The sequence below is a fragment of the Ochotona princeps genome, chromosome 30 (assembly GCF_030435755.1).
Source record: "Ochotona princeps isolate mOchPri1 chromosome 30, mOchPri1.hap1, whole genome shotgun sequence".
Lineage (NCBI taxonomy): Eukaryota > Metazoa > Chordata > Mammalia > Lagomorpha > Ochotonidae > Ochotona > Ochotona princeps.
This window is the reverse complement of record NC_080861.1, coordinates 2,007,399-2,034,848: the sequence shown is the minus strand read 5'-3', so window position 1 is coordinate 2,034,848 and position 27,450 is coordinate 2,007,399. Positions and strand designations below refer to the sequence as shown.

General features: G+C 56.7%; 1 protein-coding gene across 1 annotated transcript; it reads right to left on the bottom strand.

Annotated features, from left to right (window-relative positions):
- Positions 1–2,882: 2,882 nt before the first annotated feature.
- DZIP1L (DAZ interacting zinc finger protein 1 like) lies at positions 2,883–25,377 on the bottom strand. The gene is made up of 16 exons (XM_058657092.1): positions 25,180–25,377; positions 19,247–19,828; positions 18,173–18,254; positions 17,405–17,532; positions 16,204–16,365; positions 15,093–15,221; positions 13,889–13,951; positions 13,160–13,300; positions 12,484–12,514; positions 11,411–11,464; positions 11,011–11,144; positions 9,785–9,974; positions 6,873–7,089; positions 6,471–6,658; positions 4,879–5,021; positions 2,883–3,107 (listed from the first exon to the last, which is right to left on the bottom strand). Exons 2-16 carry the CDS (start codon positions 19,745–19,747, stop codon positions 2,946–2,948), a joined length of 2,325 nt encoding a protein of 774 aa, XP_058513075.1. The 5' UTR covers positions 19,748–19,828; positions 25,180–25,377; the 3' UTR covers positions 2,883–2,945.
- Positions 25,378–27,450: the final 2,073 nt, after the last annotated feature.

The window sequence follows — 27,450 nt, the reverse complement described above, 5'->3', positions numbered from 1 at the left end:
ACCACATATGTCTAAGCCAGGGGAGCACTCTCTAAGCCAGGGGAGCACTCTAAGCCAGGGGAGCACTCCAAGCCAGGGCAGCTCTCTAAGCCAGGGGAGCACTCTAAGCCAGGGGAGCACTCCAAGTCAGGGGAGCTCTCTAAGCCAGGGGAGCACTCTAAGCCAGGGGAGCACTCCAAGCCAGGGGAGCTCTCTAAGCCAGGGGAGCACTCTAAGCCAGGGGAGCACTCACAGCAGCAAAGCCCTATGTTGAGAAATCTATCCACGTCTGCACATGGCCTTCTCTGTACAGATTCACACTGGGACAAGGGGAGGGAGTGGCAGCATTGTGGAACAGCGGGTAAAGCAACCGCCTGCGGCACCAGCACTCCATGTGGGCTCCATTTCAAGCCTAAGCTGCTCCACTCCTGACCCAGCTCCCTGCTAACACTCCTGGGACAGCAGCTGAGGATGGCCCAAGTGCCTGGACCCCTGATTCTTACATGGGAGCCATGGAGGAAGCTTCTGACTCCTGGCGTCAGCCTGGCCCCACTTGGGCTGCTGGGGCCATTTGGGGCGTGAACCAGTGGGTAGAAATGTCTCTCTCCATCCCTTCTCTCTCAAGCTCTCTCGCTCTGTTAGTGTGCTTTTCAACTAACTGACTAAATAAATCTTTTAAAAAGAAAACACTTAAGCTGGGCTTTGGATGAGCAGGAAAATAAGGCAGACCACAACTGTTCTGACCTTGCAGTTTTTAAAATTTGCTTTTGTGGGCATTTTTAGTCATAAAGAAGATATGTGGCTGAACAAGACAATTTGCCAAGTCCTACCTGACTACAGGCACAAACCTGATGAACTCAAGTTACTTCTGTTTTTTACGTTTGTTCGTTTTCCTTGAAAGGCAGAACCTCACCCGTACACACACACACACTTCAGCTAGGACCGGGCCAGATTAAAGCCGGGAGCCCAGCATTCCACCGGAGTCTCCAGTGTGGGTGGCGCGGCCAAGCACCTGACCATGACCTGCTTCCTCCCTGGCCACGTTCACAGGCAGCAGGCTCAGCAGGAAAACAGCTGGACTGCAGGTCGTGTGCATGTGGGCTAAGGGCTGAGTTAATCAGCTCACCACAAAGCCAACGCCTCAATTTCTATTTCACAGTGAAGTCTGCGGGTCATAAGCTGACGCTGCCTAACAGTGCTGACAGTGCCCCCGTGTGGAAGGCACCTGTTGGCTGGTCCTGCACAAAAGACAACAGAAGCAGCAGCGGCTTTAAGCCACTCTGGCTTCGGAACAGGGAACCCCACAGCAGGCCTTCCGGTGACTCCTGGCGCTACTGACGCAAGCTGCGAAGCCTGTGGAATCGGGCTTTAGGGGGGCCCATGTTTTCACATTCCCTCTGCAAGATCCAGACCGTGGCCTGAATCAGGAACTCACTGGCAGCCCCCCATTCCTCAGATTCCATCCATACACTCCTGCGAAACACAACTTCACCTTCCCCAAGAGCCTAGCAATGATGAGCTTTTGCCAATGGTGGGACAACTCAGCTCAAGCACCACCTTCTTTGGTTTCAAATACCTGTGAAGTGTTCTTTCTGGCTCCCTCCTGGTATCAGTTCTTCTCGCTTAGCCTATCATTTGGTGGAGCTGTGTGAAGACAGGCTGGGCACAACTGGGGCAGAGCTGGCCTGGTTCCGCTGATCAGACAGCATCCTCGAGGCACAAGGACTGGAGGCGCACACCCTCGGCTCTGCATCCCGCCGCTCTGGCCACTGGGTCTGTCCCTTCCCTCCCCGCAGCGACACAGACTTGCAATCTTTTCTAGCAGCCACAGTCACAAAAGCAGGCCTTGGGCAGCCTCTTCTTGTAGCCAAGTCTGAAATTTGCTGTAACAGAAAGCTAAAAATGCATTTGCCCCTGGCACTTATGGCGGGTCCTGGCTGGGGCTCCCTTTAGCAATGCTTAAGCACAGGAAATGCGACGGGCTGATGTCTCAGAATCCTGGGCTGCCGGCCAGTGGCTGAGAATACCTTGGGTTCCAGGGCTAGGCCGCTTCTGCCCACTGGGGCACTCAGCAGCAGCTTCTTGCCGCAGAGCTTCCGGCAGGGACGGTGGAGGCCTGCTCAGCCATGCATTGCGACCCAGGGGTGCTTGCCCTGCTCCTGTCTGCTTCCCCACCCCGCCCCTCCCAGTGTCAGCATGGCACCCCGGAGCCACTCCCCATCCAATCCCGCTTCTGCCACCTTTACCATGCCCAGGTGAGATGCAACAGCAGCCTCTTGCCCTCTGGATGCCACCTGGGTGACCTAGCTGATCCACCCCACCCCAGCCTCTGCCACCTCCCTCCCGCAGATCTCTGCAAAGAATGGAGAAAGACCAGAGAGTTTCAGTGCATTATATGTAAATGTTTACACACACAATAAATTAACATTTTTCACACTAAAAAAATACAAAGACTATATATAACGGGATTTCAAGAACTTTGCAGAAAGAAAGTCATTAAAAGACAGTGCAAAGACAGGCACGGCCTCTAGTGGCTGAGGTGCCTCCCCCACCTCCAGGGCCCGAGGGTGTCCTACACACACCCCTGCCTCTGCTGCACCCTAGCTCGGGAGTGAGAGGCCAGGGAACTCCACAAGAACAGACACCCGTAGCTGAGTCTGGGCCGGTCACCACACGACTGGCAGAGGCTTATGTGCCCAAAGGATCCCAGACGGACCTCGTCTCCACAGTGCTCCCGACAAAGCCTCAAGAAAGGAGATCAAGTGACTCCTTCCAGTGGAGTGGACTTGGAGGTAGAGAAGGACGACCCCGGGGGGTGTTCTAGAATAACCCTTTGGGACCCATGGAATCAGCCAGGCACCCCACCCTTGGGGTGCCTGCCGGTAAAGAGCTATGGCCCGGCAGCCTGCTCTGGCGGCGGGAGACCAAAGGTGGCTGGCTGTCAGGCCCCCAGGCATGGGGAGCGATCACCAGCCAGAGACCCGGGACTGGCCAGAGCCCCATGGATGGCTGCCAACTTTCTCTGGAAGCTTCGAACGAGATAAGGGCTTCGGTTTCTCTCTCTGGTCCAAATCCTGGGGAAGAACTTCCAGGGACGAGATCTCCAAGTCGCTCTCATCTTCGGAAAGCTGCAAAGGGGAAGGGGAAAGGCGCTCTGGTAAGAGGGGCAGGTGGCGGAGAACGAGGCGTGGTGCAGGCGGAAACGGGGACAAAGGCAGGTTTGGAATAAGGGGACACTGCTCCGCCTGCCTTCTCATGTGAGCCCGCCTTTTAGAAGCTCCCCCATAGAGCCCTGGAATGTTGTGACCCAGCCAAGGCAAGACCTCAGGAAGCCGGTGTGAAGACCTCTCTGACACCCCACACAGGGAGACTTGGAAGCCCGAAGCCTTGACATTCCCAAGTTCTTGAGCTGATACACTGTGAAGTACCCACTGCCTGTCAGGCTGGTTCTGAGTTAGCCACTGAACTCTGCCCGAGGGAGCAGAGGGCACCCATGTGGCCACCAGGAGATGCCACCAGCCAAGGGACCAGGCCCACTCGCCCCCTCGGCCCACAGCAACCTGCACAGCTGCCCTGCCCTTCCTGTGCAGCCAGTCACCTGGACTCTGATCCATGCCATTCGAGGCATCTGCTCCCACTGCAATGCCAAGCAGTCAGAGAGCAGCTGGGCCCTGGTGGAGAGTGGCAGAGGTCAGATAACGGGTCTGTAACGGTTGTGGCAAGCCCACATCTGACAGCAGCCAGCGCCCGAGGGAGGCAAGGCCCACAAGGCACTCCGGACAGATGGCCGTGAGCATTCAGAACAATGGTGATGACACTCGCCCATCTCACAAATCACCCAAAACCCCTGAATCACCCAAAACCCCTGGCACGGGGGCGCAGGACTGGATGGGGCCAGTATGGTGCCAGGCCTGCGCTAAGCCACAATCCGCAAAGCCAGAATCCCAGATGGGTGCCTGGTCCAGTCCCAGCTGCTAAATTGTGCATCTGGCTCCCTGCTAATGTGCCTGGGAAGGCACCAGAAAATGACCCAAGCGCTGGGGTCCTGCACCCAGGTGGGAGACCCAGACGGGATCCTCAGGCCCAGCCACAGCCACTGTCGTCACTCGGGAAGCACACCAGCACTGGAAGATCTCTCTCTTCTGAGTCCCTCCCTGACACTCTACCCTTCCAACAAGTAAACAAATCTTCCGAAAAAGAAAACCAGGGTGGCCCCTGTGGCGCGGCCTCTGAGCAGCAGCAGACTGTGAGGCAGAGAAGGAGGTGCATGGGTGAGCCACAGAGCAGAGACGGCGCTGGACCCAAGCCAGGCTTCCAGAACCAAGCCCATGCAGAATTAACTCGCGAGGGCATCCCCGCTGTGGCCTCAAGTCTCCCCCATTCCCCCCCTCCGGGGCCTCCCCTTTGCCCGCCTTCCAAATGCCAGAATTACATTGTTTCTGCCCTCTGAGTACCAGGAACTGACGAAGCTGGGGGTCCAAGTCCCGTGTGCGCATTCAGACCACAGCGCCGTCCTTGGGGGAGAGTCCCCTGCACCCAGGCCCTTGCTGGAGTGAGGACAGGGGAGGCGCCCACCGTGCAGTGTGGCCGGGTGGAAGAGAGCTGCCGCTGAGGGAAGCCAGGCCATCCGTTCCCGGTGCTCTCAGAGGCAGGAGCTGGGAGAAGCCCGCCCTCCCAAGTCGCCACTTCCATGATGAACCCACAAGCTTGTCATGCCCACAGGCTCTCCTAAGTATTGTCAACGGACTGCCTCTCTCTATGGGGGGCACAACGAGATGTCAAGGTCCCCTGCAGTGACACAGGAGGGCCAAAGCATCTCCCCCAACATCAAATTCCACTCCAGGCCCCCAGGACTCAGCTCACTCTGTAGGTCGTGATGGGGAACCCCAGGCACCCTACCTGTGGCTGCCACCCCAGCGTGGCGGCTCTCTGTGGCCCAGCGTCCTTCGGCGTAGAGAACAGACTGACCCCTCCAGCTGGCTTCTTCACAGGTGTTTCTAACTGCGTCTCCAGGTTTCTGACCATGCACTGTACCAGCGTTTCTGGAAGGCAGACCACGGCCGTGTGGGTAGGGAAAGCCCGGAGCACAGCTGCCTCCTGCTGCGGGGCAGGTCCAGGCTCCAGGGCAGAAAGCGGGGGTGCAGAGGTCAGGAGGAAGAAGGCAAGGCAACCGCAAAGAGGAGGGGCCCAAAGACAGAGAAGGCCCACGTGTGCCCAGGGAGCAGAGGCCTGGAACAGGCTAGAAACATCCAGCTCAAAGGTGTGGAGGCTGAGGCAGGCCCCCTGCCGGGACAGTGCAGGAGCCTTAGGACCAACATGCAAACACACCGTCCTTCGATGCTTTCCCAGAGGCAAGAAGGCACATCAGAAAGCAAAAGGAACACAGGAGAGCTGCAGGGCCATCAGCGAGCTCTGTGCAAGAAGGGTAGACTGAGCAGGGCCGAAGACCATCCACAGGCCCCTCATGCTAACTCGGGGTGCACCCCAACAACCACCAAGAGCAGGCAGCCAGCCCCAGCTGTACAGAGTTCACCTAACTGGGCTCGGGCAGACTGACGCAGCTGCAGCCCCTGCGTCAATGGCCCCTTCACACATGCCCATCAGGGGCCTGCACTGTACCGGACATCGCGCTCCTCACCCTGGCATTCACAGCCTTCTCCGCATCCCTCTCCATGCAAACGAGAGCTGAAACACTCCACGCCCTCGCACAAGGACAAGGAGGTAGCCAGCAACAGAGCCAGAGCTGTGGATCGGGCCACCTACCACCCTGCCTGGCATCAGTGTGCCCCCAGGCTGTGGATCGGGCAGACCTGACGCCCTGTCTGGCAGGTTAGGGTTCTTCTGAGGACATGACCACAGCCTGGGCTGCTGCACTTGGAGGGACTTTGCAGCTTGCAAACTGAGCTTTAGAGCACATCGCTTACTGGCTTTAGGAAGGCAAGTTCTAAGTTGCGTATCTTTTAATTCAACCTCAGCTGGAGAATGCAACCAAGGAGGCCTGGCATTGTGGCATAGCACATAAAGCGACTACCTGCAGTGTTTCTCTGCCCCTCTGACCGTGTGTGCAGGTGCCACTCTCAGATCCTGCCCACTCATGGCCTGCCTGGCTGACACAGCCCCACACACCAATAGGGTCAGGATCTGAATGTTAGGAGGCTGCAGGGTTTTTCCAAGGGAGATGCGCCTGTGCATTCCCAGGCCCCGTGGGTACAGAGTGTTCTCGCCAGGGGCCTGGCCACAGAGTTGCCCCTCCGCAACTAAGACCCTGGCAGGGCACCTGCGCCAGTTAAACCAGGTAGCAATCACCTGAGGCTTTGCGCACACAAGCGGAAAAGCCCAGCCCACTGGCCCTCCAGCTTTCTCCTTGTGTCTCTGCCCCCTGAAGGGAGGCAGGATCACCCTCTCCAAGTCAGATGGAGGGGCAGGTGCCAGTCAGAAAGGGGGAAAGCAGGTCCAGGGGTAGGGGCCCCCAATAGCCTCAGCCCACTCACCTGAGGAAGCCAGTCCACCTGAGCCCTGGCCAGGGGGCTGGGTGTGCTCCTCCGAGCTCTCGGTGTCAGACCAGGCCGAGCCATCCCCTGCTGGGGCCGCCATTCTGGAGGGAGCTCTCGGGGGCTGAAGCGCCACTCGCTGTGCGGCATCCTCCTCCGAGTCCTCTTCGGAGCTGAATGGGGGCGTGCTGCCATGCAGAGGGGAAGAAGTGAGGGTACGGGAACCGGAAACAGCATCTTGGCATCCACACATCACCCCCTTGCTGGCTTGACCCCAGCTCCCTCCCTCAAGCCCAAGCCAAATCCCAGCCCAAGCACCTGCTGCCCAGACCCCCTCTGCCTGCCCCTCTAGGGAGCCCGGGAGCCACCACAGCCCCGTGAGAAGGCGAGTCGGGAGCTCACCTGAGCCCAGGCCCCGGGGAAGCAGGGGCTCTGGGGGGTCCATGCGCTCTGGGATGTGGAATGGGGGTGGACACCTGCATGGGGCCAGAAGCGCAGCTGCCGTGACTCTGAAGAGTGGGTGTGAGTGGCTCTGCCAGCTTGGAGGTCAATGCCACATTTGGGCCCCTGGTCCTCAGTTGCGTCTCTCTGGCCACCTGCGTGCTCCGCCGGCTTTGGACTGGAAAACACAGAGAGGAAGTCACTTGGCAAGCAAACCCCTGTGGGGCCCTCCAGCCTGGAGAAGGACAAGTCCCTCTGCCTGGGGTGTGCGTGTGTGAGCATGTGTGTGTGCGCACGTGCGTGTGTGATAATAACCACAGCTGCTGGCCAGACACGGGTGCAACTTCGTCAGAATAAGAAAGCAGCCACGTACCCCAGAGCCTGCAAGAGACCAACACCAGTCCCAGGCCTGAAGAGGGGCCCATCAAGTTAGAGACAGACCTCACCCAAGCCACCCACCTCTGCAGCCTTGCTGGAAGCCTTGCAGGAAGACGTTATGACCACCAGAGGTCGCCACAGGACTACAAGAGCCAGCCGTTAGCCCCAGCGCACCAGCCAGTGCAGAACTCAACCCGGGACAAGGTAGCCCAAGGTGAGAAAGTAGGTACAACCTGTCTCCCAAATTGCATCACGATCTTTTGAGGGGAATAAGAGTCCAGCTGAACAAAAAGTGCACCACAAGTCTCACGTGATATACATATACCCATGGATGAATCAGTGTAAAACTGTACTGCACTGAACGGTCCAAACACACTTCTCTCACAGATGCACTTCTGCAAGTGTGGACCCTGCAGGCAAGAGCGGCCTGATGAGAAGATTGAGGGCAAAGGAAAACTTGCAGAGGGAAAAGAGCATGGTGTCCGAGCCCCTTGCACCAGCATGGAACAAAGCACTTGGTCCACCACACCCAGGGGCCCGAGCATCTGCCGCTGCTCCCACCTTACAGGCTGTAACAAAGGGACTTGCTTGCAATCCATGGGAGAAATAATGGATGCAAACTCAGCTTACCGGTTGGCCCCAAACCAAGGGCTCTGGGCCACTGCTCTCCCTCCATGCCACAGCATCGCTCCAGATCATACGAGGTGTGATCCGAGCAGGAGGAGGGGTGGCCATGAGCAGCACCCGTGGGGCCTGGGAAGGGACGTGGGTGTGCAGCCACAGGCCAAGGTTTATGAAATGCCTCCATGTGTAACCCACCCCCAGAGAAGCTGAGACGCCAAGGCCAGGGAAGAGCAGGGACCTGGGGTGGGGACCTCTCACTCCCGACAGTGACTCCGGGGACAGGAAGGGAGGGCGGCTCCTAGAAGGAGCCCGGTAGCTCTGCTTTCCCTTGGAAGCGAGCACACTCAAGTGTTCCCACTCCCCTTCCTTGGTCCCACCTCCCTGCCGGAGCCCTGAGCCAACCATAGCGAGTGCTGACTGAACGCATACAGTCCCACATGGACAGCTGAGTGAACCCGCAACGGCTAGATGGCTCAACGGAAGAGTGACAGGCAGGCAGTGCCCAGGCAGACGGCTCTCTGCAGGAGTCCTCCGTGCACCAAAGACATGTTCTTGCCCCTGAGACTTGAAGCTCTAACTCAGTGGGCTGGAGCAGGTGTCTGGCCAGATGCCCACATCCCATGTCCAAGCGCCTGGGACCGAGTCCCATCTGCTTTCCTGACAGACAGGCAGTAGGTGATGGCTTAATGCCCCACTCCCTGCCACCTAGACCAGGCTCCTCACGGCTCGCTGGGCCCTGCCCTGGCTGGTATAGACATTTGACAGGGCCTCTCCATCTCTCTGCCTCCCAAGGAAAGTGAAAAAAAACTTTACAGTCATTTTGAGCTGAGGTAGCACAGGGTTTCCCGATCATCAGTTTCTAGCAGATTCTTTCAACCATCCTGGCAGCCCTTGAGCAGTTTCCCGCAGGACACAGCTCGCTGGCTCTACACCTGCCCGAGCTCACACAATGGCTGTGCCACCAGGACTGGCCCCTAATCATGTGAATCCAAGCATCAAGACTACACACTCCTTGCAACAGCTCGAACCCTCCCTCCCAGCGTGGAGGTGGGCAGACTGCACCGTCCCAACGTGCCCAGACCAGATCGGCCAGGAGAGACTCAGACGTGACCCCCAGAGGCCACACATGCAGGGCTGAGATGACATCACTCCGCTGGGCAGTCCTGGACACTGCCCTCTCCCCACCAGGTTCTCCCCAAAGCATCCAAGGAATCTTCTAGAAATAAGGTCTCTGGAAACTAGGGACAAACATTCCCTTTCCCTATAAAGTCTCAGAGGACAAAGAGCCCAAGGGTCTTAAACCACACACACCAACCCCTCTCGCCCAGAAAGAGCCTTGGCCTTCCGGTACCATGACCCCAAGGGCAGAAGCAGTGTCCAAGCAGCAGCTAGGGCCCAGCCGGGGACCCAGCCCGAGCTCCGAGGATCTGAGCAGACAGGGCTGGCCCTTCACACAGCCCCTCCCGCTGCCTGCCCAACCACAACCGCTGGCCTCTGCTACGGCTCCACAGCACCATCGTGTCCACAGTAAGAGCACACACTGAGCAGGCCGCTCCATGCCACAGCCAAGGTCAGCCTTGGACCCAGACACCGCACGGGGCAGAGTGAGGCCCTAAGGCAGGCAGTGCTGCTGGGCAGGGGAGTGCAGGCTGCAGCTCGAGCGCTCAGAGGTATGTCCCCACCCCCTAGACTGTTTCCCTATACAGAACTCCCAGACTCCTTCCAGCGCCCTGCGAGGATCCAACCAGCTGAGCCTCTCCGCAGCAATGAGCGTAATGGAAAGCAGGCATGACACTCTCCATGTACAAACATGCTCTGGCCAGAACAGACACCCACGCCCGCCCCCCCAGCAAACTGTGTCCCCAGCATACCTGGCGGCTGGCTGCGGGGTGGGGACTCCAAGGCCCCCTTCTGTCTCTCCTTTGCTCTGCGGGTGACTTCCTTCACAAGCTGTTCCCTCAGCGTCAGAAACTCGGCCAACTTTCTGGCCTTCTGCCCGCGCTGGGCTCTGAGCAGGGACTCCAGGCGTCCAAGAGTCTGAAGCGAGATGCCCCGGGTGTCCTAGACGGGGAAGAGGGCATGTGCGTGGACCGCGCTTTCCTGCCCCGCTCCCTCAGCCTCTCCCACCCGCTGCCACTGCTGCCAGGGTTGCCATCAGCACCTGCAGCTCCTGGAGGTCGTGGCTGGAGGCAGCGAAGCAGGCCCAAGAAATGAGGATTAAAGAGTACGCTGCAGCAGGTGCAATGGCTCAGGGCCTGGGACCCCCACCCACTGCTGAAAAACACACAGCAGGGTCATGCAAGGGCTGACAGATGGGACATGAACCCCAGGATGACCACGGCCAGCAGGCTCTGAAAAATCAAAATGTGCCCTCACCAGGCCTGCTGGGTGCTCCCATGTCCACCCAAAGGACATCGGGGGTTGGGGGTCTTGGGAGGTAACCCAGCCCCTTCCTAACTCAGCAGGAGTGGTTCAAGGTTAGGAAGAGACACAACAGTCAAATCTCAACAGAGGACCAAAGTCAGAGTGAGCAGTGCAAGTAACCAACGAGGGGCCAGGACCCAGCTGGCCAATCACAAGAAGCCAGCCTGGGCAGGGGCTGGCACGGCGAGCTGAGCTGCCACCTGCACTGCGGGTATCCCCAGGAGAGCACCAGTTCCTGTGAGCTCCGCTTCCTGTCCAGCTCCCTGCTGCTGCACCCAGGAAAGTAGCAAGTGACGGCCTAGGTGTCTGGGCCCCAGCCACTCACGTGGGAGACCCGGATGGAGTTAGGTCCCTGGCTTCGGCCTGGCCCAGCCACAACCACTAACATCCTTTAGGCAGTGAGCCAGCAATGGGAGGCACGTGCACGCGCGTGTGTGTGTGTGTGTGTGTGTGTACGGGAGTGCACCTGTCGCATCTCCCTCTGGGACACTCTGACCTTCAATAAATAAATAGATCTTTTTTAAAAAAAAAAAAGTGAAAGAAAAGAAGCCAATAAAAGACCCAGAGAGAGAAGGTGTGCAGGTCTCCTTCCAGGAGACCGAGGAGCCGGGTGGGACCAGTGAGACGGATGGTGTAGCGTTGTCTCCACCACAGGGCGTGGCCTGGCACCTACCTTCCGGATCCCCATGCTCTCCAGCTTCTCCTCCAACGTGTCCTCCAGGACCGGCCTGAACTGCTTCAGCAGGGCGGGGTTTCGCCTCAGAGAGGCCAGCACCTTCCGCTGCTCCTCCTGGGACTTCTCTGGCTCTGCAGCACAAGATGCCCGCCACGGTGGTGAGCCCGAGATGCTGATGGGAGCTGATCAGCTATTCTCCCGCACAGCCACACCTGAGAACCGACTCTTCCAGGACAAGGGCCCCCAGCCGTGAGGCCCACGGCAAGTGCTCAGGAACCAGCACTGCCTGCCCCCAGGGCCCTTCACCTCAGCCTCAGGTGCCCGGATGCCACCAAGTAGAGCAAGCAAAGCCAGCCAGTCAGCTGCACAAGACACACAGGAAAGAGAAAGTCCCCACCTTCCTCAGACGAGTCCTCCTCCGTGTCCGCAGCCTGGGGTGCCCCACGGATCCCTGGGAGAGGAACGGAAGTTAGCAGCTCTCCTATCCTGGACTCCATCCCCAAGCTGGAGAAAAGTACAGGGCCCTCCGTGAGGACTGGCCAGGAGCAGTGAGCACCAGTAAGCTGAGGCAGGATGGAGCAGTGGTCAGAACCTTGGACCTCGAGGCTGAGAGATGAGCCCCCTGGGTGCCAGCTCTGCCCCTTGCCAGCTGTGCCTGCCTCAGCTGCCTCGGCTGGGAGGTGAGTGCAACAGCCACTGAATATCACATTGTGGGGACAACGTAACGAGACGATGAACCTGCACTATTGGCCAAGTGCCTGGACCATGGCTATTATTAATGGTTCCAACACCACTCTTCAGAAAGTTCAGGACCACAGGCCTCTCCTGCTGGTTGCAAAAGAAAAGTCTAGACTCAGGCTGGGAGTGGGAGACGTGGGTTTACAAGCCAAGGCAGGAAGGGAAGTACAAGGACAGAGCAGGGAGCTATGGGGTGGAAGACGAAGGGGCAAATGTCCTAAAGGGTCATCCCAGGTCCTCCACACAGCAACGGGACCCCTCGGTCCCTGTCCCCCAGCACCTGCCTGTCAGCCCAGGTCCTCCACACAGTTACAAGACCCTATGGTTCCTGTCCCCCAGCACCTGCTCTCCATGACACACAGAGTACCCAACAGGGGGAGTGCGCATGTGTGAAAACAGGCCCCATTTCCGACGGTTGAAGGCCCAGGTGCTGCCCCTGGGAACAAGGTCACGGGCACTCTGAGGCCTCGCCCTCACAGACACTGAACTGCACCGGCCACTGCCCTAAGATCCTCACGGGACATCACCACCTCCCACACTGTGCAGAAACAGCCAGGCTAGCGCCCAGACTGCCAGAGGAAATCCCGCAGCATTCCCAGCCCACCTGGACAGCCTGGAGCCTGCGTCCTGCGGCTGCTGTTCCCAGTGCGCCAACTGCAGGCTGACTGGGGAGGGAAGGGCAGGGGGAGAGACCAGGACAACAGCAAGACTGACAAGCCCACACAGACTCACCCTCCGCATTCCTGCGCGTCAGCCTCTGGATCTGCAAAGAGGTGGGAGAGCGCAGGTCACCACCAGCCCACGGGCTGCCTCGCAGGAGCAGCCATGACCGGGATGGCAGCCCCATGTGCCCAGGTTCCAGGGACAGCAATGGGCTCCTGCAGAGCATGACCGTGCTGCAAGCCCCACAGAAGCAGAGTGGGACAGGCACCTGGTCCATATCGCCAATGCAATGGACAGAAAGCAGCCCAGGGCGCGGGGAGGCTCCCCTCCTGTGGCCCGGGCACCTGAGTTCGGTGTGGGGCCTGGCAGAGGATCCACCATGGCTGCAGAGAGCACACCTCTTGTTCAACCAGCGAGCCTGACAGCCCATCAGGCTGGTCACGAATGGAACAGGTGCAGGTCTAACAGCACAGTTCCCACATTCCGCCTGCCACCCCGCTGCCCCGTGCACATCCAGCCAGGCCCCAGACTCCTCCTGCCTGTTCCCTCAGCTGTCCAAGCAGGGCTTGGAGGAGAAGCCACCCTGCAGGGTGGTAGGATCCCAGTACCACCCAGAGGGGAGGGCGGAGTGCCTTCAGCCCCTGGCAGCCAACAGCAGGCTCAGCACCTCTCACTGGGGAGCCCTGCAGAATCCCCAGAAGAGGCCTGAGACCTAAGGTCAGGCTGGGCCGAGGAGCTGACCTACCGTCTCCTCCTGGGAGGCGATGAGCCGGGCTTGCTCCTGCAGCTGAGTGCGGAGGGCGTTGATCTGGCGCTGGGCTTGGGCTGCCGCCCTGCTCTGGTCCTGAGTCAGGGACGCCTGCAGCCTGCTGTTCCCCTCCTTCAGCTGGTGGGCACAGGCAGGGCATCCATCACAGTACGCCCCGCCAACGCCGCTGGTCTCAGAAGCCACGCACAGTGCCCGATCTACCACTGAGAGGCACGGCCACCTGCTTCCTTCTGGGGGTGGGGCATCTCCAGGAACACAAACGCAAATTCACCAGGCGACTGAGAAGTCAGCTCAGCCCTCCTCAGGGACACACAGCGGCCGCAAGAAAAGGACCAGAGAAGCAAAAGCCAAGCCAGGTTCAGGACAGAAGCCTGAGCCACAGCCGACTCCTGGATTGGTGGAACAGCAGCAGCCCAAGATACCTGCCCCACAGCTCCTCGGTGCTGGGAAGCGAGCCAGGGACGGGGAATGCTGGGTGAGGGATACCGCGGGAAGCCACATACACACACACACACACGTACACACATGACAGGACCAAGGATGGGGGATGCTGGGTGAGGAGGGGAGACCGCGGGAAGCCCTCCCCCCCCACACACACACATGATGGGACCAGGGACGGGGAATGCTGGGTGAGGAGGGGAGATTGCGGGAAGCCACATACATGTGCACACACACACACACACACACACACACACACACAGCTACCTCTCTCTTCTCAGCCGCATACTCTTCCTGCAAGGTCTTCATTTTTTTCTTCCACTCTGTTTTCTGAAGAAAGAAAAAAAAGTAAAAGGTTATCATCAGATGAGCCCTTCTAGACATGAAAACATACTGTAAAGCTACGGGAATTAAAAGGTTCCAACTCTTGATTAGACAGGCCGACTCTAGAAAAAGAGAGAGCCCAGTCACCGACTAGTTACCCAGGAGAAAATAAGAACTTGGATTTTTATTTCCTGTCTTAAATCCTGGGTGAATGAAAGAACTAAGCCTGGAAAGCGAGGCCATCAAAGTGTTGAAAGAAAGCACGACTCCTTTCCGATCTTCACGGACGGCCAACGAGACGAGCTGATAATCTGACCGCTGTAACTGCATGAGCAAATATCCACCATTTTGTCTCATCAAACCAAGATTGAAAGGAAAAAAAAGCAAAGCAAGAAAAAGTTAACAGAGCAATAGAAAATGGGGACAAAAATCCCCAACTAAAGCAACAAAAGCTGTGTTGGTTTCCACACATTACACAAACTCACAAATTGGGAAGAAAAACATCAATATTTAAAAACTGGCCAAGAATGGGAACAGGGTTCCTAGGAGGAAAGTGGCTTTTGCATAACAATGCCTGGCTCCTCCACAAGACTCCAGGCGCAGGAGTAGGGCGCAGTGGCGCAACTCACAACTACGCTGCAACTGTGCTGCCACCCTTCCTCGTGGCAGAATTACCACGGCTACAAGCCATTGCAGGAATGGACTGCAAACAGGCTCAGCCAGGAACAGCCACGCCACCTCCCACCAGTCCCTGAGTCCTGCCAACCCCAGTCAGTGACCTCACATGCACAGCATCAAGTCATGCTGTGTGGTCGAGGCACCCACACTGCAGAATGGGGCAGACTCCAAACCAAATGCTACACATTGACCCTCCCACACAGCCTCAAATCCAAAAAGCTGTGACATGAAGAGCTTCTTTCAACCAAGTTAGAATAAAAATGTGAAAGGATCAACCAACACCCAGACAGATGTGTTCTGAACATGGTCTCAAATCTGCTACTGTACACACACTAGCAGCCTCACCCAGGACCCCGTCCTGTGCTTCCGCATGCCGGAAGATCTGAAAACACAGTAGTAAGCCCACAGAAGACGAGAAACCTGGAAGAGAAGCCAGCTCCGGGGAGAAAGGCAGGGCGCCTGGGCTCACCTGAGTTTCCATCTTCTCCCTCAGGGCCTGCAGCTCCTGCGCATGTCTGAGTCGTTCCTCGGACTCCTCATCCCGCAGCGACCCCAGGTTGGACTCGGTCACACTGTGGGACTGCAGGGCCTGAAGTTTCTGGAAAGGTCGGGTATCATTTTATGTAGGTGAAGATTTCATCTCGACATTGTCTTTTGTACTTTACCAACACGGGGTCAAAAGGACGCACCTGTGGCAGCTTCCACAAACCATCCCTGAGCCAACCCGGGAGAGGCACGGAGGCTGGGAGGGCTCCGATCACCTGACATAGCCTTGCACATTCGTGCCCTCTCGCCCTCTCTCTCACACACAGACCTGTCATTACAACCTAACCACCTCCCATCCTTGGTGTTCCGTCTCGATGGGACCAGGGATCACCATTCCTACCTCCCTTCCTCCCACTTCCTCCCTTGCTAGAAAGACACACAGAGATCTCTCACCTGCAGGTTCACTCCCAAAATGTCCACAACATTCAGGGCTGGGTCAAGCCAAAAGCTGGGAGCCAGGAACACAATCCAGCCCTCCCACGTGGCTGGATATTAAGAATAATATCTGGGGGAGGGGAGTTGTATGTGGACTGGCATGATAGCTCAACTGGCTAATCCTCCCCTTGCAAGCACCAGGATCCACGGTGGTGGTTCTAATCCCGGCAGCTCCACTTCCCATCCAGCTCCCTGCTTGTGGCCTGGGAAAGCAGTCGAGGACAGCCCAAGGCTTTGGGACCCTGCCCCCATGTGGGAAATCTAGAAGAAGCTCCTGGCTCCTGGCTTCAGACTGGCTCAGCTCCAGCCGTTGCGGCCACTTTGGGGAAGGAACCAGGAGTTGGAAGATCCTTCTCTCTGTAAATCTGCCTTTCAAATAAAAATAAATTAAAAAACAAAAGAAACTCCCCAGGGTCACAGAGCCAGTGCTTGGAGAGCTCGGATTCCGCCCCACCTCTCTGCCACCTGGCTTCAGAGTGAGTCAACCAGCAACGGATGAAATCAAACCAGTGCAAACCAAGAATCTAACCTGGGGAAGAAAGGAGCAGATTTTCCACCAAAAATAAATAAATAAATAAAAAGCTTTTTGTGTTGGGTACCTCTTCCAGTGTAGAGTTCTGGTTGGCAACACTTTTAACTTCATCCCAGAATAATTTTTTCAGCTTATCTATCTCCCCATAAAACTTAGTCTGTTCTTTTTCTTTCCACTCATCAAATTCTTTCTTAGCTTCTATTTCTCTTTGGCGAGTAAGCTCTGCTTCCTACAAAACAAAAGACACAAGAACCATACACTCAGCAGGAATCTCACATTAGCAAAGATTTGCTGAAAGCTTCCCAGTCCCCTTGTCCACACAAGCCACTCCGGAAGCCTCAAGGACATTCACCCCATAGTCCCCACTGTTGGTTCAAGGCAGCTCCAGCCAGCTGGAGGTCCTCTGAGCTCCTCTGGAATCCCAGGCCTGCTCTCTGCACGCCTCACAGCGCCTGGCACAGCAGGTGCTCAGTACAGGCTGGGGGGCAGGAGTGATAACTGTGCACAGAAAATGGAATGCGCCAGGCAAGTCCGTCCATTGTCATGCTACACATCTAGCCATGCAGCCCGTAACCACATTCCAACAACCCACAGACCCCATACATAAGAGCTAGAAAACTCCTCCCAGTCGCTGACATCACAGCCGCTCTAACACGCTAGAGCCCTGCATGACTGGTGTCTGTAAATGAACTGAGCTACCAGCAGTAGCAAGGAGTCTATTCACTTCCGTTGAACACACCCTGCCTGATAACACATCCCTGCCTTTTGTGTTTACCGGACTTTTGTGGTTCTTTAGCGTGAACTCCTCCTTGGGAGGAAAAAAGTAGCTGACTTTTAAACTGCCTTCCCAGTCACGGCAGCAACAGACTCAACCTCGTCCTGTTTGCTGTGCCTCTGGCCTCCATCAGTAGCCCTCCCACACTCAGCCCTAGCCATGGCTGACCCCCTCGAGGCTCGTGGCGCACTGACACCACTGGACGCCTTCCTCCGGTTCTGGCGCTCAAACATCTACCCAGAGTACAGAGCAAGGAGCCATGAGGTTCAGACGCCCCCCAAGGATGCCGAGCAATGCAGACAGCCACAGTTCTCGGCGGCACCTGTGGCCACAGGGGAACAGCAAAGTCGCCTTTCCCCTCCAGAGCCCCTGAAACCATGTGTCCTGCCCAGCAAAGTGCTGTCCTTGTGCTGGCTGCCAGCCCCGGCAAACCGGCTGGGATTCGGTGCCGTGGCGTTATCCGCGGGTGGCCAGACTTCCCCTGCACGCCCACCTGCAGCTGCCGCTGCCTCTCGGCCACCCTCTGGGCTTCCAGCTCATCCTGGGTCCACTTCAGCTTGGCTCGAAGCTCTTCTAGCACCTTCTCCACCGGCTCTTCCTGCTTCAGCTTCCCTGTGGAGTCTACCAAGAAAGAGTAACCAAGTGCCAAGGCAATCGTGTGTCGTCTGGCATCTCTGCAAGGCCATGTCTACGGGTCACTGACTTGGGGCCCAGGACATAATGTCCCGTGACCCTGACTTCAAAATGGAGCTGTAAGAGCCACCCTCACGGTTGTGAGGCTGAAAGCGACTGCAGAAGGACCTCCGTATAACGCCTGCTCATCTAGTGGAGGTGAACTCTCACTGGATTGTCATTTAAAATAGGTGTTTTGGGGTCAAGCACCATGGTGTAGTAGGCTAAGCCTTCACCTGTAGTGCCAGCATCCCATATGGGCAGTGGTTGGCATCCTGGCTGCTCCACTTCCTATGCAGCTCCCTGTTTATAGCCGGGGAAGCAGCAGAGGATGGCCCAGGTCCTTGGGCCTCTGCATCCACACGGAGAACCAGTTCGGCTCCTGGCTTCAAACTGGCTTAGCTCCAGCCATGGCAGCCATCTGGGGAAGAAACCTGCAAATGCGAAATCTCTCTCTCTCTCTCTTCTCTCTTTGTAACTTTGCCTTTCCAATAAATAAAATAAATCTTAAAAGGAAGTACTCAAGCTACAGAAGCAGGTCCTCAAGTGTTACACACACCAATCGCTTGACACAAAGGTAAACTCTCACCTGCCACCGTGGCTGCGTGCCTGCGCTGGATGTGGCCTCGGAGGAAGGTGGCGTTCATGAACGTCTTGTCACACAGGTGGCACTATAGGAAGGAGAGGTGGTGATGGGGCAGGATGAGGCAGCCGGGGACTCCCTGCCCCCTGGGGTCTCGTGGGCCGCTCCGCAAGACTGCGATTTACTGAGACACATGATGCCCCTGAGCGACGTCCAGCTCCTACCAAAACCCCAGGAGCTGGGAGCACCACGGAGGACGGAGCGACAGGAAGGAACTGCTGGTCGTCCAGGGTGTGGTGGCAATATTGCATCCAAGGGAGGGACCCTTGCCTTGAAGAGACACAAAGGCCAATGTCCCTAACCCAGGCTTCTCCTAAAGACAGATTCCAGTGTTCAAATGCCAAGCTCCTGAACTGTCACTTGGTTGAATAATAGAGTCACTTGCCTGAAACAGTCTGGCCCCTCCAATCGTTAGTCACACACTGAACTCACACATACACACCCCTTTCAACACTTCCTATACACAGCCCTCCAGATACACACATACATTCGCACCCCGCGTGAACCCACACTACCTTAGACACATAAACATTGTTTACTTGTTCACACATAAATCCTTACACACACCCTCCGTAAGTACAAATATTTTTACACAACTATGCACCACTTGCTCGCACACACCATAATCACATTATATGTGCCCCGAGTCAGTCTTCATAAAAAAACCACTACAAGCATGTTATACACAAGCATACACATCACACATACCTGAGCACATACCACACTCAGTGTATCTTACACACACACTAAACACCATTCACATCAAACATAAACACACATGCACTAAATATGCACCCTCTCTGGAAGCATCCACTTTATGCAAACACACCCTGCAATGCACATGTCCTTCAAGACACACACACACACACACACACACACCCCTTGCAGAATCTGCTTACGCACTCTGACACTCTGAATAGCATCTCTGAAATCTGCTGATAACCACAAAGAAGGGCCCAGGACACTGCTACGCAGGTGGCTCCCAGCAGTCCTGCCCTTGGCCCGGCAGAGTGAGCTCACCGTGTGGTAGTTGTGGGCACCCGTCTGCATCAGCAGCTGCTGCAGGGCGCTGATCATCTTGCGTCGCCGGCGGCTCTCCTCCCGCACACCCTTGAGCTCATCAGCCTGGCGGCCCAGCTCCTGCTGGCCACGCTGCTGCTGGCCCAGGCTGGCCTGCAGCCGCGCCTCCAGCTGGGCCACGCTGCTGCTCAGGCAATCCTGGCAGTGCAGCAGGTACTCGATGCTGAGCTGTGCCAGGCGCAGCACCTTCAGCAGCGCCGGGTCCACAGGCTGCCCGCAGCGGCTGCACGTCTCCCGATCCAAGTTGCAGAAGGTGACCCCAGAGATGTTCTCCTGCAGGGTGGCCACGTCCAGCTCCCGGGCCACACGCTCCACGTCCAGGGCGCTGATGCGCCTCCAGTCTATGCTCTCTCGACGAGGCTGGAACTTGAAGGTGGGCAGTGTGCAGGCCCCGAAGAGGGGACCAGCGAGGCCCTCGGTAGTCGGAACCTGCGTCTGCATGGCTGCCGGAAGCCCCGGCCCGACCACGGCAGGAGGGTGCCACCAAGGCCACGGGAACAAGCCAAAGAGCTGAGAGAGGGCCTGGGAAGTGAGCAGAGAGTCCGTGTTAGGAAGGCCTGCCTGCCTGCCTGCCTGCCTGCAGTTACTGTATGCCTGGTCACAGAGCCCAGGTGGAGTCGAGTAAGGCATCTACCAGCTGCTACGGCGTATGTGGTCCTCCCCATGTCCACCCCCACTGCGGGAGGGCCCGGTAGATGTCCTGGAGGGGTCACTAGTCACAGGAGTAAGTCCTTCCGCAACCCTGCCTTTGCCTGAGACTAGTAGAGCCACAGAATGTTCACTCAGTCCTCTTCAGTACTCACAGGATTCCAGTGGAACAAGGTGGACTACATTTCCCAGTGCCCCCAACACAAGTGTGATCACCTGACTAGGTTCTCTCCAATGGACTGAGAGTATAAAGACATTTACCTGCCAGGGGCTTACAAAACCAGCCTGTGCACAGCTAGGCTCAACCCAGGACGGGCTGCTTACAACCCTGAGGGGTTAGCAACAAGAACTCCAAATGTCTGCATCCAACTCTCCAAGTGTCTGACAGACATAGAAATTGCTCCTTTACTCCAAAGGGTGATTTAACAATGTCAACGGGAATTTAAAATGAACATTGTACTACCAAGAATTATGAGTTACCCAACATACAAACCCAAACATGCAACAGTGCTTGTCAAAAAAAATATGTCACTATACTCTTGTTGGCAAAATTAACAAGAAAATTACAAGAAAATCATGCTAAGACAGCAAAATACAAAGTGTAAACAGGGGATGAAAACGGCATCTCAACAGACCAAAGGCACCACACAAGCACCGCTAACTCTCAGGCAGGCTCCCAGTACAGACACAGCACTAGCTCCAAGACACACCAAGGTACTTCCACAAGTTCCTGGAAAATGTGTATAATAAAAAATAAGGCATAGGTTTCAAAAAGTTTAACATCAAAGCACCTTCCCTTTGATTCCATTTTCCACACACACTTTGAAGTTTGTGTAGTAACCCCATCAGTACAGTGTGTTCATATATATTCACACACACACACGCACTTTCCTTTATGTGGTAAAGGCGTGTTAAAATCATCATCTTCACTAATATCTCACAAAGCTATTTGTGTACTTGCATCACAGCAGAACGGCTGCCATGAAGGGGGAGGAGCACAGAATGGAGGTGAGAGAACTCGCAGATGCTTGACTAAGTCGAGCCACACTCTCCACTCGCCCTGGCCCATTTTACGGCCAGTGCTCAGAACCCTGTGGGTCGAACCACAGCTTCACAGCCATTGTTCTTGAGCTCGAACCTTTCGAACACTTCGAAGTCTGATCATCATCCGTGCTATAAGAACATTATGAAGTTAGTAGCGTTAACCTTTTCATTCAAAGCTAAGAAACAGGTCTTACAGCAATGAAGACAGTCACACACAGAGAAGTCTTGCATGTCATAATTATATAGAATGTGCTTATTTATGATTCACTTCTACTTATTTTTTCCCAAACAATTTCTGGGAAAATGGACAAGAACCTGTGGGCCGTAGCTACTGCCGAGAAGTGGGCGTGAAGGTTGGAGAACTTCTGTTTCGCACTTTCCATGCCTGCGCTCCTAAGAGCCCTGCTGTCATCATCTGTCACAAGAACTGAATTGAGAAACCAGGAACCTGACGGAGACAACAAGAGGCGCAGCTGCCTGAAACCACTGTTCTTCTAAACAACGTGAGACTTTCCAGTCTCTGGAGGAAAGAGGAAGGCTGGGCCAGCCAAGAGGGAAAGGGCCCCACCGCTCAGGCCCCTGTCCCCCGGCCCCGTGAGGGTTAGGCATGGGCCATGCACGCCCGGCTCACAAGGCGCTGTGAGAGTCTAAGGAGGCACCATCAGTGCTCAGTGAACACCAGCCTCCAGGCCAGACACAAATCTACAAACAGGTGCATTTATTCACATGTCCCCAAACAAGAAAACTGCCTTCTGCACAGGTGATGTGGCTCACCCAAGGTGGCGGGATGAAGCACCTGCCCAGGCTCACAAGGGGAGCTGGTGGACTTAGAATCACTCAGCATTGGTTCTTGAGTTGTTTCTCCTGCAGCTTGGATCACATCAAGCCCTACCTAGTCTCCAACACTTTCAGTTTACTCCTTCCTTCACCACCACCAACACCACCACCCTTTATAGCATGCCCACTTAGACCTGGTCTAGCACTAGGCCCCAGGGCCACCATGGTGTATTAACCCCACACCTGCTCGCTACTCTGGACCAAATACAGATCCTTCAGCCTGGTCTTGGAAACAGACCCACCTACTATTCAGTCTCAGCTCCATCCTTCACCTTCTCAGCTACTCCTCCCCAACACACATCAAAAACAGGACCACCCGACAGAAGCTCCTCAGCCAGGGCCATGGGAAGCCAACAACATTTCCACCTCATGTGTCAGGCACCAAGAAAAGGAGCGGGTGACAGGATGCTCACCATGCTTTGCCCGAGCTGTTGTCCCCGTCCCCACAACAAGCTGTGCCTCGGAGCAACAGCAGGTTACCAGGTTTGCTGTGGGCAAGGGAACAGGACACCAGCCTCCAGTCCTCCCACCCACAGTGAGCTCACCTGAGCCCTGCACTGTTTAACTATTTAAGCTTCGGCCTCAGATGTTTGCCAACAGTGCACTCTGCAATAAGGCCAAGAATTCTCTTGACTATCCCCTTCCTTCTCTTTAAGCCATCTTCCATCCTCCAGCTTGAACAGGCCAACATCCCCACTGAAACTCTGCTGTTCACTCACAACCCATTTCTCTCTCCTTGCTCTGAGGACAAACACACACAGCCACAGCTTCAGTGTCTGTAAGCCTGGGACAGGCAGAGCCTCAGCTGTCCCTGACCCTTCTGCTTCGTGTCATCTTTAGACACGATCCTGCCAGACAGCTCCCACCACAAGTTCCACCAGGGCCAAGAAAGCAGGACTGGATGCATGAGATGGGTCAGGTATGAGAGAAACCACGGCATGAGCTTGATGATCAATGGTAACTGATTCCCCAATCTTGGAGGCCAAGATACAGCAAGACAGGGGTCCCCAAGGTGTGCTCCCTGCACCAGCATCTCCTTGGAACCATCCCCGGACCGTGCTGAGGCAGCACGTGTCAGCACAGGGGTGTTGGGGCTGTGGCCAGCAGGGGAGTGCATGCCACCGTGGCAGCCACATGGACTTGAGCTCTATAGGAATGGATAGTGTGTGTTCTTTGTGAATGAATGCCAAGTTCATCACCAGCTGTTTCTAAATTGTCTTTCTAGAGGCGTTTCCCATGTATTCTACTCTCTGTCCACATCTGCAGATCTCCAGGCTGTTTCACATGTTCAGAAGTGCCGTTTTTAAAGTACTTTTAAAGTACTTTAGGATGCAGCTCACTCCTTCATGTCTGTCTTTCTGCTGCGTGGGGAAGGGAAGCCCGTGACCGTGGGTCCCTGAAATAAAGGCCATCTAATTCTTTTCCTGTATTTGGCTGAGTTATTCTTTCCCTGGTGGTCAGCAAATCTAACACTTTACAAAGACTCATTACTGAGATTGGCAGAACACTCCCTTGGTGAGGCACTAGTACTACCTGAGCCACAAAGAAGTCGGGAAGCTTGCCCAGTGTCCAGAGGCAAGATCCCAGCCCGGCCAGCCTGGCTGCAGGCTGAGCAGTTAGCCACTCTCCTATGCTGGTCTCCACCAACCCGTCTGTTCCTACTGAAGGTACACACACGTGCCAAGGCCCTGCTCAGCATCACTGTCTCTTCATCCCTTCAAGGCCCACAGTCACAATGTCCTGCCCCTGACTCCAGCTCCCAGAGCATCCAGGGAATTCTGGTCGGTACCAGGACGGTACCACCTCACACCCACCTGTCCCCTCAGCAACTGATTCCTGAGCCCCTTGCTGGCATCCCTGGGAGCAGCTCCTGCCATCATCAGGAAACCTCGTTGGCATTTCCGGAGCTTTGGAAGTTCCACACTTTACATTCCTTTAAATTCAAATAAAACACCACCCCCAATGCTGCCACCTTGCTGTGGCTTCCGCTTTTCAGACTGATGCCAGAGAACGTGGCGAGAGCTGAGTTTCCAAGGCAGCTGCCCGGCAATCATTTACCAACCTGCCCTGGCTCCCTGGCCAATTTGAGCCGTGCCTGCCCAGGGGAGTCCAGGCGTGTCATTAGAGCTAATTGTTGTGGCTGCCAAGGAGACCTGCCCTGGGTTTGCAAACAGGCCGTGTGCACACTGCAGGCTGGGGAACCCTGGAGACCCCAGGGGAACTGAGAAGGGCCCAGGAGCTCTCCTAACCACCACCCTGCACACCTGACAGCTGAGCTCCGATTCAAAAGGAACCCCCTGTGCTGCTTCCCGCAGCCCCTCGTGGAGACCACACCCACTCCCAGGACCCTCAAGCACCCAGAACCACCTGAAGCCGCTACTCTAAAAAGATGCAGTTTCTGGTTTTGTCCAATTCATGGACAAAAAGATTTCCTAAAAGAAAAAACAGGGGTAGCGACCTAAGCGATGTCCCCTGAGACTGGTTTGCAAACAGGAAGATGCCGCCGCCATAGGCAGAACTGTCCAAACAAAAACTGTTTTACACTTCTGGGAAAACCCTGGCGTGGAATATACTCACATATGCTGTTTCCAGCGCCTGGGCAGAGGCCCCACGCAGTCGCCAGGCCCAGCGACAGACATGCAGTGCGAGACTTAACCCTGCTCACTGGGAGTGACCCTACACACACACACACACACACACACACTGAGGAACTCACAGACGCTCAGAACAGCTCTCAGGCCTGTCCCGACCCAGCCCACATTTCAGCTCCCTGGCTAAACCCACAGTTAACGCTGCACCAACAATTCAGGCTGCTATTCCAAACCTGCAGCTTCTTGGGACTACTGCATCAAGTCTGATGGGCCCAGAAACACTTCCCCTTGACCGAGCTGGCCCGGACTACATGTCAGCCACTGGGCCAGCCTGCTCAAGGGGGTTGTTCTCCCTGACCAGTGCTCAGCTGGGAGTGAGGAGAGGCAGGCTGGGCAGGAGCAGGAGGACCACCCAGACTGTCGGCAGGGCGGGGTGAGTAGGGGGGATGTCAGCTCACACTCCCCAGGCCCAGGGGTATGGCACCACACGGGGCAGCGCAGGCCTGAGCCTCTAGGAGGTTTCCCTGACAGGCCCCTAGGCAGAGGACGCCAGCCAGGCGCTCCAGGACCTCTCCTCTGTCCCTGAATTCTAGCCCTTTCCCCCAACCGCCTCCCTGCACAAACCCAGCAAGTCTCCTGGGGTGTTTGGCAAACCTCAGCCCAAAGGGTAGAACATGGAGGAACGCGGGGTGCCCACGTGCTAAACGACTCCCCTAGATCCACACAACTCAAATCACCACGCACGCACTTAACTGTTTTCCAGACGTCAAAACGCCCAGGTCTTTGTTCCGGCGGAGCAAGCCCCGAATCCTAGGCTCAGTCAACGCGGCTCCCGGCCTCCACCGTCCTCGCGGGGTGCGTCGGGCCCCAGCAGGCCCAAGGCGCGGGCGGGCGGCGCCGAGCGGGGCGCAGGGCGAGGGCGGGCGGGCAGCTCGGGGCGGGGCGCAGGGGGCGGGCGGGCGGCTCGGAGCGGGGCGCAGGGCGCGGGGCGCGGGCGGGCGGGCAGCTCGGGGAGCAGGGGGCGGCGCGTGGCGACCGCGGGGCGCAGGCCCGGGTCGGTTTGAATGCGGCGCCGCTAGCCCGCCGCTGCGCTCCCGGGACGAATTCCTCGCATAGCTGTGCCGGGCGGCGCGGCTGGCTGCGGGGAGCGGTCGGGGGCGTCCCCGGCTTGCCTGCGCCCGGCGCCTCCTGCTCCCCCGCAGCCGCCGACCCGCTCGGAGGAGAAGGTGGAGCCCCGCCGCCGCCCCCGCCCTGCCCGGGACGAGCTGCGTTGGGCCTGGGACGGCCGCGGGAAGCAGGGAAGGCCACGCAGAATCCGCTAGGAGACCGCGGGCGCCCCGGAGAGCCGCGCTCGCTGGCCCGGCTGAGCGGCCACGCGCTGCGGGCCCCTCGCCACACGCACACGGCTGCGGGCTCGCCCTGCGCCCGCCTTCCGGGCTGCTCCCTCGGCCGGGGCCGGAGCCCCCTTGCCCGCACGCGCTGAGCTCGCCTGGGAGAGCGGGACCCCGACTCCGCCGTCCTCACAGCCCGGGCTTGACCGAGCCTCCGATTCCCGGGATTCTTTGTGTCGCTGTTTTCAGACCTCCCCGCACCACAGCCCCGGTCGCCCAAGCTCTCTGAGATCTTTATAAAGGCCGTGGGAAAATGTGTATTCTGACAAAACTCTTCACAGATAGCAACGTTTCTGTACCAAAATAACCGCTTTTAATTCCGTTTTCCACTAGCTCTTTCGAAGAGTTCCATGGACTCAAACGCGTTGGAAGCCGGGTGTTGGATGGACACTGATAGACCTGTGTTCGGAACAGCATTAATTACCATCACCAGCAGGTGGCCACCCGGGTCCATCAGCAGGTAAAATGTGGCACACACAACGCAATATTGTTCACCCCTTACAAAGACAACAGTTCTGGCACATGCTACAACATGAATGAACCTTGAAAACTGGCTTTTCTCCGTGTAAGCTGCTGTAGGAAATTGCCATTAACCGGGTGACATACAGACATTTGTTTCTGCCCAAGATCAGGGTGCCAGCACTTTCCATGTGCGATGGGACAGTGTCCCATCTTCGGGGTAGTACACTGCCACATCTAGGCTCTGGGCGTGCCCGGAGCTAAGGGCTGCAGCCAGCTTCCTGGGGTCCCCTGTTAAAGTGTCCTCCACACCGCAGTTAACAGAGCCTGCCTGGCTTAATCACACCCAGCCGAACCCCATCTCCTAATCCTGCTATTTTGGTGGGATCAAGCTTTGCACCCGTGTTGAGGGGACACAGCACTCAGAACAAAGCTCCAAGTGTGACTAACGTGAACTCAGACTGTCACAGAGGTGCACACGTGGGCACGGCGTGGTAGCCTAGTGGCTAAAGCCCTTGCCTTCAGCGCACCAGGATCCCATGTGGGCACCAGGTCTAATCCCAGCCGCCCTGCTTCCCATCCAGCTCTCTGCTTGTGGCCTGGGAAAACAGTGGAGGACAGCCCAAAGCCTTGGGACCCTACACCCATGTGGGAGACCTGGAGGAGGCTCCTGGCTCCTAGCTTTGTTTCGGCTCAGCTCCAAAGGTTGCAGCCACCTGGGGAGTGAATCAGCAGACAGAAGATCTTCCTCTCTGTCTCTCCTCCTCTGTGTGTATCTGACTTTCAAATGAAAATAAGCAAATCTTTTTTTAAAAAAAAGGGGGGGGCACACACACTGTATGCTTTCGCTCACACGAGGCTCTCAGAACACTGACCTTGCCGGACAGCAGACTGCAGGAAGGCCAGGGGGCTTTATTGCTCAGTGTGGGGGGCTGCCCCTGAGCCAGGACCGAGAGTTCTGGAAGGGATCAGGTGGTGGGAGCACCGTAATGCAACTGAACAAAAGGCCAATGAACTTCACACCTTGCAAAAAAAATCACATGCAAAAGCTTACATGATCTGTGTATCCTCAACCACAGTGTTAGAAATGCTAAGGAATGGCCAGGACAGCGGCCCCACGCAGCACGGACATCTGTGACTCACCCACCCTGGTGTGGCGTCTTACTCCTTCCCC